Raw genomic sequence first — 15,274 nt, 5'->3', positions numbered from 1 at the left:
CTAAGTCAGTTTAGGTTGCACATTGAACATGATTTACTACTCCCAAGTACCATGTACTTGGTTCATTATGTAACTTTGTTCAGCTTACTACGTTCACTACATTTATCCAAAGTTACGGCAGTTCGAATGTAACCTGAAGCCAATTATAGTTATCTACTCGGAATTTATCCACCTTATTGTTAGTTAGGCTTCATTTGGTAATGACCCAGCGCACTACTCTCGCCAGTGCATCGCTACCGTAGCTTTAGTAGCTCGCTTGGTAGTTAATTAACGGCAGCGACCTTATTGGTTTTTAATAGATCAATCTTGGTCCCGACCGGCTATCAATCATCCTCCGCACGTGCTTCCTAGTTTGTCACTGCTCCGCTGTCTTCGTTTTGCTCCATTATTTGCTATGATCAGAGTTTTATTACTGAGCATGAGCATACGCATTACACTTTGCACAAGTTCAAAATAGTTTTGGGAACAGTCACAGTATCATTGACCAGGAATCAGAACAAATTGGCTCAAATGGCTCATTGACCAGAGAACATCAGAGAATTCATAATAGTTGTATTGAATTACAACAACAAAAAGACGCACTGATATAGTCCATACTTTTACTGAAGCAGAACAGATCTGAATCTCATTAGCGTCTTGCTAATTTATAATAATTTAAAGCGTTCCTGTTAAACCCATTTAGGCCGCAGTAATATGAAAGCAATTTGATAATCAAATTCGGATCTACTGTAAGTCTATCTGCATCCACTGGAAATGCTTTGAACTGATGGTGGTGTCATACATACATACATACATATATACATACATACATACATACATACATACACACATACATGCAGAGTTTTTCAGTTATCGGGGAACTCTCCGTCGGTGTAGTCTAAATCCTTCGCCGGGATTAGACGAGTAAATTGCGACGTAGCACTGCACAGTGGTCCGAAACGGGAAATTAGCGTGACAAAAATATTTTCACTATTAAATTTTAGTTTTTTGTAGTTGGTGTCTTCACAAAAGTTGTTTATAATCAAATGACGCTCCTTTTGATGAAGAAAGTTACTAGGGTGGTCCTCATTTAGATTGAAATCTGATATCTAACTTTCTTAATTGGACTCAAAACTGATTTTGTTGTACAATAAAGTTGAAGTAAATTTTATTTTGAGCAACTTTGTTGAAAAAAGCACCTCTTTAGCTCTTTATTTGATCGAGTTACATAAATTTTCCCGAGTAAAAGTAGGGTGGTTCCTGAAAAATCATTTTTTTTATTCTAATTTTTTTGTGAAACGTTCTACGGAAAAGTTGTCTTCAAAAAAGTTGTTGAAATAATTATTGCGCATAATTTTGCTCTACCTAGCTTTTTCATATGAGCTACCAGTAAAAAGTTATGATTGTTTTTTCATCAAAAACTAGTCTAACTTCAAGTATCAATATTGATTAGATGCCAGATTGATAAAAATGTATCCTATGCGGTTCCTGAAAGGTCATAATATAAATAAAAATGTAAGAGAAAATTGGAAGGGCGTTGTTTTTTTAACTTATTTAAATTAGTTTTAAAAATACCTTCAAAAAATTCAAAAACATTGCATAACTCCTAAACGCCTTAACGTATCAACATATTTTCTTCAGCAAAAACATAGTATCAAATTAGTTCTACAAGTGTTCCATACATTGTCCATTCGAGAAATGAGATACACAAAAACTACAGCCGAAAATAAATTTGTTGTAATTTAAAGCACTTCCTGAAACCCAAGAAAATTATTAGTTTGTTAAAATGAGTAGAATGTATTTATTCGAACCAAAACTCATTGTGCATCGTTTTCCGGTTTTTACAGGCTATTCGGTACGCAAGTGAATACGAAAGAAGGGTCGATTTTTACAGGCTATTCGGTACACAAATGGATGACGTCTCGGCACGATGTGGATAAAAATATTTGTATTTTACTAACTTGCACCAGCTTGTTGGAATGGTTGTCGAGATCATGAAAATTTCTGTTCGTTAATTTATCATGGCCAACTAGATCGGAATAACCATATTACACAGTATCTCTAATCCTCAGTTGCTCCAACTCAATTCAAGTAGTTATTTTGGTAATAAATTAATTAAAATTGTTCTGCAATCTATTTTCGGCTGTAGTTTTTGTGTGTTTCATTTCTCGAAAAGACAATGTATGAAACACTTATAGAACTAATTTGATACTATGATTTTGCTGAAGAAAGTATGTTGATACGTTAAGGCGTTTAAGAGTTATGTAATGCTTTTGAGTTTTTTAACGGTATTTTTAAAACTAATTTAAATAAGTTAAAAAAATAACACCCTTCCAATTTTCTCTTAAATTTTTATTTATATTATGACCTTTCAGGAACCATATAGGATACATTTTTATCGATCTGTCATCTAATGAATATTGATATTTGAAGCTTGACTAGTTTTTGAAGAAAAAATAATCATAACTTTTTACTGGTAGCTCATATGAAAAAGCTAGGTTGAGCAAAATTATGCGCAATAATTAGTACCACAACTCTTCTGAAGACAACTTTTCCGTAGAATGTTTCACAAAAAAGTTAGAAAAAAAAAGTGATTTTTCAGGAGCCACCCTACTTTTAGTCGGGAAAATTGATGTAACTCGATCAAATCAAGCTAGAGAGGTGCTTTTTTCAGCAGTGTTGCTCAAAATAAAATTTCCTACAACTTTATCTTACAACAATATCATTTTTGAGTTCAATTAAGAAAGCTAGATTTCAGATTTCAATCTAAATGAGGACCACCCTAGTAACTTTCTTCATCAAAAGGAGCGCCATTTAATTACAAACAACTTTTGTGAAGACACCAACTACAGAAAACTAATATTTAATAGAGAAAATATTTTTGTCACGCTAATTTCCCGTTTCGGACCATAGTGCACTGGTATGAATCGTCTGGGTGCCAGTGAACCGGAAGCCTTCCAAATTGTTTATTTAATTTTTTTTTTATTTATTTATTTATTTCGTCAAGCAAATGTAGACTACATATGAATGCTTTTTGTTTTAGGCTTTGTTAAGACGTAAAGCCGTCTTGAGCTAGTTTTAATATGATCAGTATCTAACGGGGAAACAGATTGGAAAACCGACATGTGAACACAATGATGTAATGAAAACCGCGAAAATGTTACCGCAGAGACGGGACTCGAACCCGTAGCTAACTCCTAACCGGGGAAATCGTTTTACCAATTAAACTACCCTGCATATGAAAACACATGAAGAGAAAGTCCAATTGATTGGACGAAACTAAGCATGCTTCGCTCTACTTAGCCACTACGGTATTCACTCACAGTCCCGTATCGACGGAAACAAATTTCAACAGAAACACATACAATGATCACGAGTCTACATATGAATGGTTTACAATGTTTACTTAGATACTACGCATTATTTCTACGACTAAGCTAGAATTTAATTTCATTTTTGGACATACCAAGGTCAAGATGTTCGCAATATTGATTGTAGTGGCGCATTATTCGATTGATTGGGCTATATTTTGCAAATTTTGTTCTAGTGTTTCTTTCAAAAAATAATTTCCTGGTTCGTAATTGACGGCTAGGTGTATAAAAATTTAATTGCGATAATAAAGAAGGTGATTGAATGCGTTGAGAAATAATGTCGCTGATAAAATAAAGCATTGCAAGGTCGCGGCGTTCTTTAAGTGTTTGAATATTGATGAGCATGCAGCGTGCTTCATATGATGGTAGAGGAAATGCTGTCCAGTTTAATTTACGAAGTGCATATAAAAGAAATTGTTTTTGAATGGATTCGATGCGTTCTTCGTGAATAATATTCTATGGATGCCATACTAGGCTGCAATATTCCAAAATAGGTCTAACATATGTACTGTATAATAATTTAATTGTGTATGGATCCTGAAAGTTATGACTAAAGCGTTTAATAAAGCCCAGCATGCTATTTGCTTGGTTGGTAAACTACTGAACAATGCGCAATTCAGGCCCCAATGTGGTTCTTAGCCTCTTGTCCAGTAACTCCTATCCCTACCTCCCCGCGGTGCCGGCTGGGGTACGAGCAACCATAGGAAAGATCGGGTAACCAACCCCGGTGGAACCTTGGTCGTATGCTGACAGGGAAGGGGGGGCTTGCCTTCTCTTTACAGAGAGCGAGCCTACCCGAGCGTCTGTTCCCCATGTTGGGGCGGTTCGAAACAGCGTCTGTTCTCCATGTTAGGAGTGGCTGATTATCGTCCTTGTGTCAGTGTGGGACTCTAAACAGTGCTGACACGATGGCCCTCCGGTGAGACAGGAGGCTGGTGCAGGCCTAACAAGCCGCCCGGAAAACATATGTTACGAACGATCAAGAAGGAAATACGACTCGTAATAATCGGCAAAGACCTACGCAACGAACAAAGGACTACGATTGGAAGCTTGGCACATGGAACTGCAAATCGCTTGGCTTCCCAGGATACGACCGAATGCTGCATGATGAGCTTCAAATCCGCGGCTTCGATGTCGTAGCACTGCAGGAACTTTGTTCGACGGGACAAAAGGTGTGGAAAAGTGGGCATCGAGCGGCTACCTTCTACCAGAGCTGCGGCACAACCAACGTTCTAGGAACGGGATTCGTAGTGTTGGGCAAGATGAGCCAGCGCGTGATTGGGTGGCAGCCAATCAGTGATAGAATGTGCGTATTGAAGATCAAGGCCGTTTCTTCAATTACAGCATCATCAACGTGCACTGTCCACATGAGACGAGACCCGATGACGAGAAGGAAGCACTCTACGCGCAGCTGGATCGAACCTACGACAGCTGTCCACGGCGGGATGTAAAACTCGTCATCGGTGACATGAATGCTCAGGTAGGCCGGGAGGCAATGTACAGGTCCGTGATCGGGCTTGAGAGCCTGCACGCGGTAACAAACGACAACGGTCAACGATGCGTAAACTTTGCAGCCTCCCGAGGAATGGTAGTTCGAAGCACCTTCTTCCCTCGTAAAGATATCCACAAAGCCACCTGGAGATCACCTGATCAACATACGGAAAATCAAATCGACCACGTTCTCATCGACGGGCGATCCTTCTCCGACGTCATCAATGTCCGCACTTACCGCAGTGCCAACATTGATACTGACCACTACCTTGTCGCGGTTTGTATGCGCTCAAAACTATCGACGGTGCACAATACTCGTCGCACAGGAACGCCGGGACTCAATCTCAAGCAGCTACGTAGCATTCTTACTTCAGAGGAATACGTGCAACAACTGGAGTTAGTGCTACCAACGGAAGAGCAGCTTGGCGCGGCGACTTTTGAAGACGGCTGGAGCAACATAAGGTCCACCGTGAGTAGCACTGCTACAACCGTTTTAGGTACGAGGTTATCGAATCGAGGAAATGACTGGTTTGACGGCGAATGTCAGCAGTTGGTCGAAGAGAAGAATGCAGCAAGGGCGAGGATGCTGCAACACCGCACGAGGGCGAACGAGGAACGATACAGACAGGCACGGAACAGACAGAACACGGTTTTCCGGAGGAAAAAGCGCCACCAGGAAGACCAAGATTGCGAAGCGATGGAACAGCTGTACCGCGCAAATGACACACGGAAGTTCTATGAAAAGGTGAACCGCTCATGTAAAGGCTACGCGCCACAGGCCGAAATGTGCAGAGATACCAGTGGTATCCTTCTCACGAACGAACGTGAGGTGATCGACAGATGGAAGCAGTACTATGACGAGCATCTGAATGGCGAAGCGGCAAGATACAGAGAACGGTTCAGGAATCAATCTGGGTGCACGCTCAGCCGACGACAGATTCCCAGCCCCTGATCTGTCGGAGATAATTGAGGAGATCGGCAAGCTGAGGAACAACAAAGCCGCGGGCAATGACCAGTTGCCAGGCGAGCTGCTCAAACATGGAGGAGAGGCACTGGCTAGAGCGCTGCACTGGATGATTTCTAGGATTTGGGAGGAGGAGATTCTACCGCAGGAATGGATGGATGGAGTGGTATGTCCCGTCTAAAAAAAGGGCGATAAGCTAGACTGTTGCAATTACCGCGCAATCACATTGCTGAACGCCGCCTACAAGGAACTCTCCCAAATCCTTTGCCGTCGTCTATCACCAATAGCTAAGGAATTCGTAGGGCCCCGTACCAAGCGGGATTTACTGGAGCCCGCGCCACTACGGATCACATATTCGCGATAAGACAAGTACTCCAGAAGTGTCGTGAATACAACGTACCCACGCATCACCTATTCATTGACTTCAAAGCGGCATACGACACAATCGATCGATAACAGCTATGGCAGATAATGCACGAATACGGTTTCCCGGATAAACTGACGCGATTGGTCAAAGCAACGATGGATAGAGTGATGTGCTACGTCCGAGTATCGGGGACGCTCTCGAGTCCCTTCGAATCTCGGAGAGGGCTACGTCAAGGTGATGGACTTTCTTGTATCTTGTTCAATATTGCCCTGGAAGGTGTGATTCGAAGAGCGAGGATCGACACGAGTGGCACGATCTTCCGAAAGTCCGTACAACTTTTTGGATTCGCTGACGATATTGATATTGTGACACGTAACCTTGAGAAGATGACGGAAACCTACATCGGACTGAAAGCTGAAGCTAGGCGTATCGGACTGGCCATAAATTCGTCGAAAACAAAATACATGAGAGGAAGAGGCTCCAGAGAAGAAACACTACGCCTCCCACCACGAATATTGATAGACGGTGACGATATCGAGGTGGTTGACGAGTTCGTGTATTTGGGCTCACTGGTGACCGCCGATAATGACACCAGCAGAGAATTTCATAGACGTATTTTGGCAGGGAATCGTGCGTACTTTGGACTCAGAAAAACTCTCCGATCGAGAAAAGTACGCCACCGCACGAAATTGACCATCTACAAAACGCTAATTAGACCGGTTGTTCTCTATGGTCACGAGACCTGGACTATGTTGGCAGAGGACCAACGCGCCCTCAGTGTTTTCGAAAGAAAGGTACTGAGGACCATCTATGGCGGAGTGCAGATGGAAAACGGAACGTGGAGACGGCGTATGAATCACGAATTGCAACAGCTGTTAGGAGAACCACCTATCGTACGGACAGCTAAAATCGGAAGTCCACGATGGGCTGAGCATGTCATAAGGATGTCGGACGACAGCCCAGCGAAAATGGTTCTTGAATCTAATCCGACTGGTACAAGAAGAAGAGGAGCGCAGCGAGCAAGGTGGATCGATCAAGTGGAGGGTGATCTCAGAAGCATCCGTGCCTTGAGTGGCTGGCGACGAGCAGCCATGGAGCGAGTTATGTGGAGACGTATGCTTGATACAGCAAAGGACACCCCAGGCCTATAGCTGTTAGGTAAGGTAAGTAGTATACTATTTGCTTTATTGATTATGGTATTGTAGTGTTCCATAAAAGTGAGCTTGAAGTCTAAGATTACGCCTAAATCTCGTACAATTTTACATTTGTCTACAAGTTGATTTCCTAGATGTATGTTTATAGATATAGTTTCATTTTTCCTGCTGAAAGTTATTGAGTTACATTTTTTTACATTAAGTTGGAGTAGACTTTTGCAGCACCAAATGTGGAATAAATTGATTTCGTTCTGGAATATTACAGCGCCGTTGATATTTTTAATTTCCATGAACACTTTCATGTCGTCTGCATATACAGGGTGATTTTTTAAGAGCTTGAGAACTTTTTTAAACAATAAAACGCATAAAATTTGCAAAATCTCATCGGTTCTTTATTTTAAACGTTAGATTGGTACATGACATTTACTTTTTGAAGATAATTTCATTTAAATGTTGACCGCGGCTGCGTCTTAGGTGGTCCATTCGGAAAGTCCAATTTTGGGCAACTTTTTCGAGCATTTCGGCCGGAATAGCCCGAATTTCTTCGGAAATGTTGTCTTCCAAAGCTGGAATAGTTACTGGCTTATTTCTGTAGACTTTAGACTTGACGTAGCCCCACAAAAAATAGTCTAAAGGCGTCAAATCGCATGATCTTGGTGGCCAACTTACCGGTCCATTTCTTGAGATGAATTGTTCTCCGAAGTTTTCCCTCAAAATGGCCATAGAATCGCGAGCTGTGTGGCATGTAGCGCCATCTTGTTGAAACCACATGTCAACCAAGTTCAGTTCTTCCATTTTTGGCAAATGTGGTCGAATAACACAAACCCAATTGCTGCGAACGGCGACGAATAGACATTTCACGGTCTTCAGCAACACTCTCAGAAACAGACGCAATATTCTCTTCTGTACGCACTGTACGCATTCGTGTGGTTGGTTTAATGTCCAATAAAGTAAACTGAGTGCGAAACTTGGTCACAATCGCATTAATTGTTTGCTCACTTGGTCGATTATGTAGACCATAAATCGGGCGTAAAGCGCGAAACACATTTCGAACCGAACACTGATTTTGGTAATAAAATTCAATGATTTGCAAGCGTTGCTCGTTAGTAAGTCTATTCATGATGAAATGTCAGAGCATACTGAGCAAATAATAATGCATGAAAATCATAACCTCAAAAAATCTGAGCAAATACTAATGCATGAAAATCCTAACCTCAAAAAAATCACCTTCTATAAGCACGTTCAGATTTTTGAGTATGAAGGAAATGTCGTTTATATGTAAAATGAAAAGAAGAGGCCCTAAGTAAGAACCCTGAGGTACGCCAGAAGTTACATTAATTGGTTCAGACAGTATGTTTTGGATGCGAACTACCTGTACACGATTCGTTAAGTATGATTTGAGCCATTCCAGAAGAGTATGTTTTATGCCATATTTTTGTAGTTTGTGTAGAAGTGATGGTATGTCAATACGGTCGAAAGATTTGCTAAAGTCAGTGTAAATAGTTTCTACGTAGTTGCCAGCGTCCATTGCATTCAGAGTGAATGTAATAAATTCTAAGAGATTCGTTGTAGTTGAGCGGCTTTTAAAAATGCCATGTTGTTTGTTTGTTATTACATTTTTGAGTTGATGAAAAAGTTTTTCGTATACAATTTTTTCAAATAATTTTAGAATGCATGAGATAATGGCTATTCCACGGTAGTTCCGAATGTTAGATTTTGCACCAGATTTAAATATTGGTACAAGAAAGGAAGATTTCCATGCTTTAGGAAAACTACATTTATCAAGTGATAAGTTAAAAAGTAGTTGTAGTGGTAGTGTAAGTTCTTCAGCAAGGTTTTTTAAGAATATTGGTGGTATACTGTCAGGCCCAGGCCCTTTGGAGGCGTCTAAGTTATTCAGTGCTGTCGAAATGTTGTGATAGATAGTTTACAGAGAAAAAATTTGCAAAGTGATTGCAGATTTCTGTACTATTTTTCCCTACATGTTCGTCGAGGTGCATTTCAGATGAAAAATTGTTGCTTTTTAGTTTAGTTTTTGTGTAGTTAAAAAAGTTCTTAGGGCAAGTCTTTATTTCGTTTTCAATTTTGTGGTTGTATTCTTCGTGTGCTGTGTTAATGGCTATTTTGAGTTGATTGCATAGGTTATCGGAACGAAGCTTAGGGTGTGTTTTAGTTCGGGCTCGACTCCCACATGCCAAGTTTACTTATGTGCAGGTAGCTTGATGATCCGGCGATTTCACCTCCTACAAAAAAAAAATAAATAAAACACACACATACATGCATACATACACACATACATTTAAAACGTTCTTGTGGGTTTTATTACATTGCAATGTAGCGATTTTGTTGATGTGATTTTTTTTATAACTTTAGGCCCTTATTACCGTTCTCACTTCCACTTTCACATTCACTTCACTTACATGTCACTTCACTTGATTTTCCCTATTACCAGTATCACGCATAGTGAAGTGATCATTGTAGTGGAAAAAATTCATTTTTTCAACGAAATGTTGATGACGTGATGTTCATAATGACATCAAGTTCATCCAAATAATTACTTTTGTCTCAGAAGCGATTTTCGTGATAAAGACCTACATTCACTTCACTTGATTTCCACCATGAAGTGATACCCATAATAAGGGTCACAGTCACTTCTCTTGGTTTTCACCGTGTAGTGACACCAGTAATAAGGGCCTTAGTCTAAAAGCCCAAGATGATAGCCAGTCATTTCTGGTCAACGATATGCTGAAGGCAACGAGCGAGAAGACTTGACCGGTTCAAAAAAATCACTCGCAGATTATAGCTATCTTAATCTGTTTCGTCTCTTCTTTGTGCTAGTCATTTATTGATGTTCACAAATGTTTGGTCTAGAAGCATTTGAACCGTGTACTACTAGTTCTGATATCTAACGGGAAACATGTAACGAAAAACATGTTTCTAGGGGAACCGGGGGAAAGATCCGTCTGCTGAGAATTTTATTCAATGTTTTTTGCTGATGATGAAATAATTATGAAACTATTATAAAATGAATATGAAAAATCTGTAAAAATGTTGTAAAGTAAAGTAAACTGTTACAATAGTCTAGCACAGTGTTTCCAAAACTTGGAAACTTCTTTTACCATTCGAATAATCACCTAAGCGATAGATCGCCAATTAAATATTTAGATAAGTCTTGTCCAATTTTCTCCAGTGTTGTCTAGACTTGTCTACTCTACTTTATATGAAATACAAAGTGACTAACTTTTGTCATGACTTTTTATTTTCGGTGTTTTACTATGGTGTCCGAGTGATAGCATAGTAGTAGCAACATTTGCATGAAATCAAATTCAAATATTAAATTATATTGATCGTTCTGAAAAATCACCCTTTACAATCTGCGTCGTCAAGTTGAAAGTCATGGAGTCTTTCAAGAATCAGATCAATACTGAATTCAAAGGGTCGTTTGGCGATTCGGTCTTCCGGAAATGTACGAAATCGGATGGACTGCTCGAGATAATTTAAATACAAATTAAAATTTCTGGGGAAAAACTGATTGCTTATTGATTGATTGAGTTTAGACAAGTCACTCGAACCTAGATATTTTGAATGTCAAAGCAGTAAATTTAAACCTAATGATATTCGTACGGCTTATTATACGTTAGTTTCTTACTGCGAAGAACATCACAGGGCTAGGTTGGCTCAGAATGAAACACGATTTCTGACTTCTGATTGGAGTCAAATAAAGTGAGTTTCTGGTTACTGATCCAATAAATATATACTATTATTATTGTTACGAAATATGTTATTCCTAATATTAAATCTGCAGAATGGAATGCTTCGGTGGTTAGTTTACCCCTAGATCCCCTACCTATATGCCGAAAATTTCTCCTATTAGAGAACCTTCCACATCCGTATAGTTGAAAGATAGCTTATGGACGACGAGTTTATTGTTTCTGTTACGACTTTTTAAACCCTTCTGCGTAGGGTATAAATACAACAGAAGAAAGAATTTCGTTTTTAGTCGATTTTTGGAACCTTTCGATCGGTGTCATGAATAAGTGGTTTCTGCTAGGATGTGCCTGGTGGCAGTTAGTTTTGTCAGTGCGGATCTTGGTTTGTCCATCAGTATTCCGAATCTATCCTCAACGGTGAAATCTACAATTGGAACTGGCACCAAAGTTATTACAACGGCAAACGCGAGTATCTCGGTGAACGCAACTCTAGACACAACTAATACCGTGTCATCACTACGGCTTGTTATCGCAGACATTGTAACTCCACTAGCAAATCTTTTTTCGGGAATCCAGAATGCAACAACTGATAAATCGGGTAACACTGATACAGTAATAAGTGCTATCAGCGATCTCGTAACGGCTACAGCGACCGCTTTCGGTACTGCAATATCTGATGCGGCTGCATTGCAATCAGTAATTAAATCTGGATCGTACAACGGATTGACGGGAAATTTAACGGCGATATCAGATACAGCCAACACATTAAGCACAGTATTCAGTGACATCAGTACATTGCTCACGCAGATAACGTCTGCAGAATATGCCTATACAGCGAACAATGTTTCTAAGGTCATAACGGCTACCGTCGTCGGTACGATCACGAAACCACTGAAATACATAGTGGGCAATTTGACGACAATCGGAACAATAATTACTGCCGTTGGAAAAGATAAGCAAGTAGCCATAGCCCTACAAGCTGCTGCTAACGCATCGATGAACAGTGGTTTGAAGGATTTGGTATCCGCATCAACATCTTTCAATAAAACTGTCAACAGCTTGCAAACTTCTACATTTCGGCTATCCACAACTAGTCTGATCTCCATAAACAACTCGTATGCCACCATTTTGGCTAAATCAGCCCTCTACAACGGAGGAGATAAAACTAACCTAACCACCTTCTTGGCCGCCAATATCGATGCGAACACTACAGCAATGGCACAAGTAATGACTAGCACCCAGAGTGTAACGGAAACAGTTTTTACAACGTTGAGCACAGAGACGTCGAACATTGCAAGCGCCCTGCTGCTTGGTATCAACAACATCACCAATACGGCGTCAACCAGCGACAGCAAGTATGCATCCGCCTGCGAGAACAAGTATGGAGCCATGTACAAACAGCCGACAGTTTCCATGGCACGACTTGCGCCCTGTCTATCACAGGAAACATCCGGATTCAGTACATTACTGCAGGCAGTGAATGTCCAGTTCAGTGGCCTAGTTTATGCAGTTGGTGCAAGCGCTGTCAAGCTGAACCTTTGCACAGTATCTAATGGAAACTGTAGTGTTTCGGTGAGTGCAAGCTACTTGTTGGGTGGTGGTGGTTTCACAGGTTCCTCACTAATTTTGTTTTTTTTTATGTGCAGTACTTCGCCGACTTCACCGCGTTTAGTGATCTCGTAACGGCCCAATATAACCTGCTCACAACACTGGTGACCACGGACAACAACATCCTTACCGCCCGTGTCGACAACTGTATTGTTGCCGTTTCTAACGATATTCAAGATGTGTCGAGTGCCATACAGAATAAATTCGGAAATTGTCTAACAACTGGCAGCTAAGCGACGGCCCGAACCAGCAACGCCGGTACAGTAGGTTATAATTGTGATACAGGAAGGTTGTACCTAAGCTCGTACTATCGAATCAAACACGTACATATTTAATTCATTTCTTCAGTCTGCCATCGATTCATCGGGCCACATGAATAGTGTAATGCTCGTACATTTTTCCCGAAAATAAAATCCACGGAGTAGAATACAGTATTGATAAAAACAAGAGCAGATTCAAGCATGTAGTACACTCTCCATTCGAACTGGAGCATTCACCACTTGCGATGTCTACACGGAACCGAAAAAGAACTAAATAGTTAACTTCTCTCTACAATGGGAGTTTGGCGCGGGAAGCAAATTTAGGCTAGTGCATTCGAAAATATATTGTGACCAGCGGAAAAAAAGAATTGTTTTGATTTATATCCATAACTCCAGTGTGAGTTTGGTCTAAATTCATGAGCTGAATTCTTGATCTGGATTCGAAGCCAGAATTTTGCAACTTGATTCTGAAGCCTGTTCCATATTTCGAATGTAGTTATTGAATTCAGTTTCAGCTCCTGAATCCTGATCTAGAATTTTGGTTCTGGTGTAGATAAATAAATAATAACAAAATGTACGTAACATCTGTAAACATCGGATAAATTTCACAAATCGATTCATTTTAGAACCAGTACAATATTATCAAAGGATTATGCGAATTTTTCCTCTAATGAGTATGTAGTAGTAACGAATGAAACTATGTTGATATCTCATAGGATTTGGGATTCAAATCTGAGGAAAAATCGGTTTGGATATTCACCTCAAAGAAAACATTTCAAAGGGCTCAAAATACAATTCTGAAAATGAGTATTTGGGCAATCTAGGCGGCCAATATTCATATTCACGATAAGGCAAGTACTCCAGAAGTGACGTGAATACAGCGTACCTCCGCATCACCGATTAATTGACTTCAAAGCGGCATACGACACAAACGATCGAGAACAGGTATGACAGATTATGCACGAATACGGTTTTCCGGATAAATTGACACGATTGGCCCAATTAACGATGGATAGATAGTCCGTACAACTTTTTGACTTCGCTGACGACATTTATATTGTGACACGCGTAACCTTATGGAAGCATACATCGGACAAAAAGCCGAGGCTAGACGTAGGAAGAGGTTTCAGAGGAGCAACACAACTTCTCCATTCACGAATATATATACGCGGTGACGATGTTGAGGTGGTTGGCAGTGCGAGTTTTTCGGGTTGGAGAAGCTTGTGAGCTTATGTGCCGTTTCTGAGAACCTTTTTTAATAGCTTTTATCAGGTGTACAACTTCACTTCCGCCGTTTTCCGATAGGTGGCTGTACCAGCTGGGGCTGGTCAAAATACATAGATGATAATGCCATTGTCATCGCCGTTTCAGTGACAGTTGTTCTTGTTTTCGTATTATTCACGCTCGAAAATGTCTGTTCTTGTGCCCAATTCTCGACATTTGCGGGAAGTTTTACTTTTCTGTTACAATTGAAAAAATGCAGCTGAAGCGCATCGAATGCTCTCAGAAACTTACGGTGATGCTGCTCTGAGTAAAAAAACGTGTCGAGAGCGGTTTTGACGTTTTAAAAATGGTGATTTCAGAAAAAACCTGGAAGAGAAAAAACCTTCAAAGATGAACAACTAGAAGCATTGCTTGATGAAGATTCGTGCCAAACCCAAGAAGAGCTTACCGAATCGTTTAGAGTGAGTCAGCAAGCCATTTCAAAACGTCTCAAGGCCCTGGGCATGATTCAGAAAGAAGGAAACTTGGTGCCGTACGAGTTGAAACCGAGGGACATCGAGCGCCGTCTATTTGTATGTGAGCAACTGCTTCAAAGACAAAATCGTAAGGGGTTTCTACATCGAATCGTAACCGGTGATGAAAACTGGGTTCGAAACGATAATCCTAAACGCAGAAAATCATTCGTCGAAGGCAAAACCGAATATTCACGGCGCCAAGGTTATGATTTGTATTTGATGGGATCAGCTCGGTGTGATTTACTACGAGCTCTTAATTACGGGTGAAACCATCACAGGAGATCGCTAGATCTATCGCTAGATATCAAAAGCGACATGACATCCTCCAACACGACAATGCACGGCCTCGTCGCAATAGTGGTCAAAAAGTACCTGGAAACGCTGAAATGGGAAGTCTTGCCCCACACGCCGTATTCCCCATATGTCGCCCCTATATATATATATATATATATATATATATATATATATATATATATATATATATATATATATATGTATATATATATATATATATATATATATATATATATATATATATTAGAGATGGTCGGGTGTCGGGTATTTTACCCGAAACCCGACCCGTACCCGTACCCGACGGGTTTTTGGTCGGGTACGGGTAAAAATTTTAATT

General features: G+C 40.3%; 2 protein-coding genes across 7 annotated transcripts in view; one reads left to right on the top strand and one right to left on the bottom strand.

Moving 5' to 3' along the window:
* Positions 1 to 15,274, bottom strand: part of LOC131430992 (serine-rich adhesin for platelets) — a 371,249-nt gene that overhangs the window by 160,396 nt on the left and 195,579 nt on the right. The gene's annotated exons all lie outside the window — the stretch shown is intronic.
* Positions 11,379 to 13,060, top strand: LOC131429300 (serine-rich adhesin for platelets-like). The gene is made up of 2 exons (XM_058593360.1): positions 11,379 to 12,608; positions 12,683 to 13,060. The coding sequence occupies exons 1-2, from the start codon at positions 11,379 to 11,381 to the stop codon at positions 12,875 to 12,877; spliced, it is 1,425 nt and encodes a 474-aa protein (XP_058449343.1). The 3' UTR covers positions 12,878 to 13,060.

The sequence above is a fragment of the Malaya genurostris genome, chromosome 2 (genome assembly GCF_030247185.1).
Source record: "Malaya genurostris strain Urasoe2022 chromosome 2, Malgen_1.1, whole genome shotgun sequence".
Taxonomy (NCBI): Eukaryota; Metazoa; Arthropoda; class Insecta; order Diptera; family Culicidae; genus Malaya; species Malaya genurostris.
This window is presented reverse-complemented; position numbering and strand designations above follow the sequence as displayed.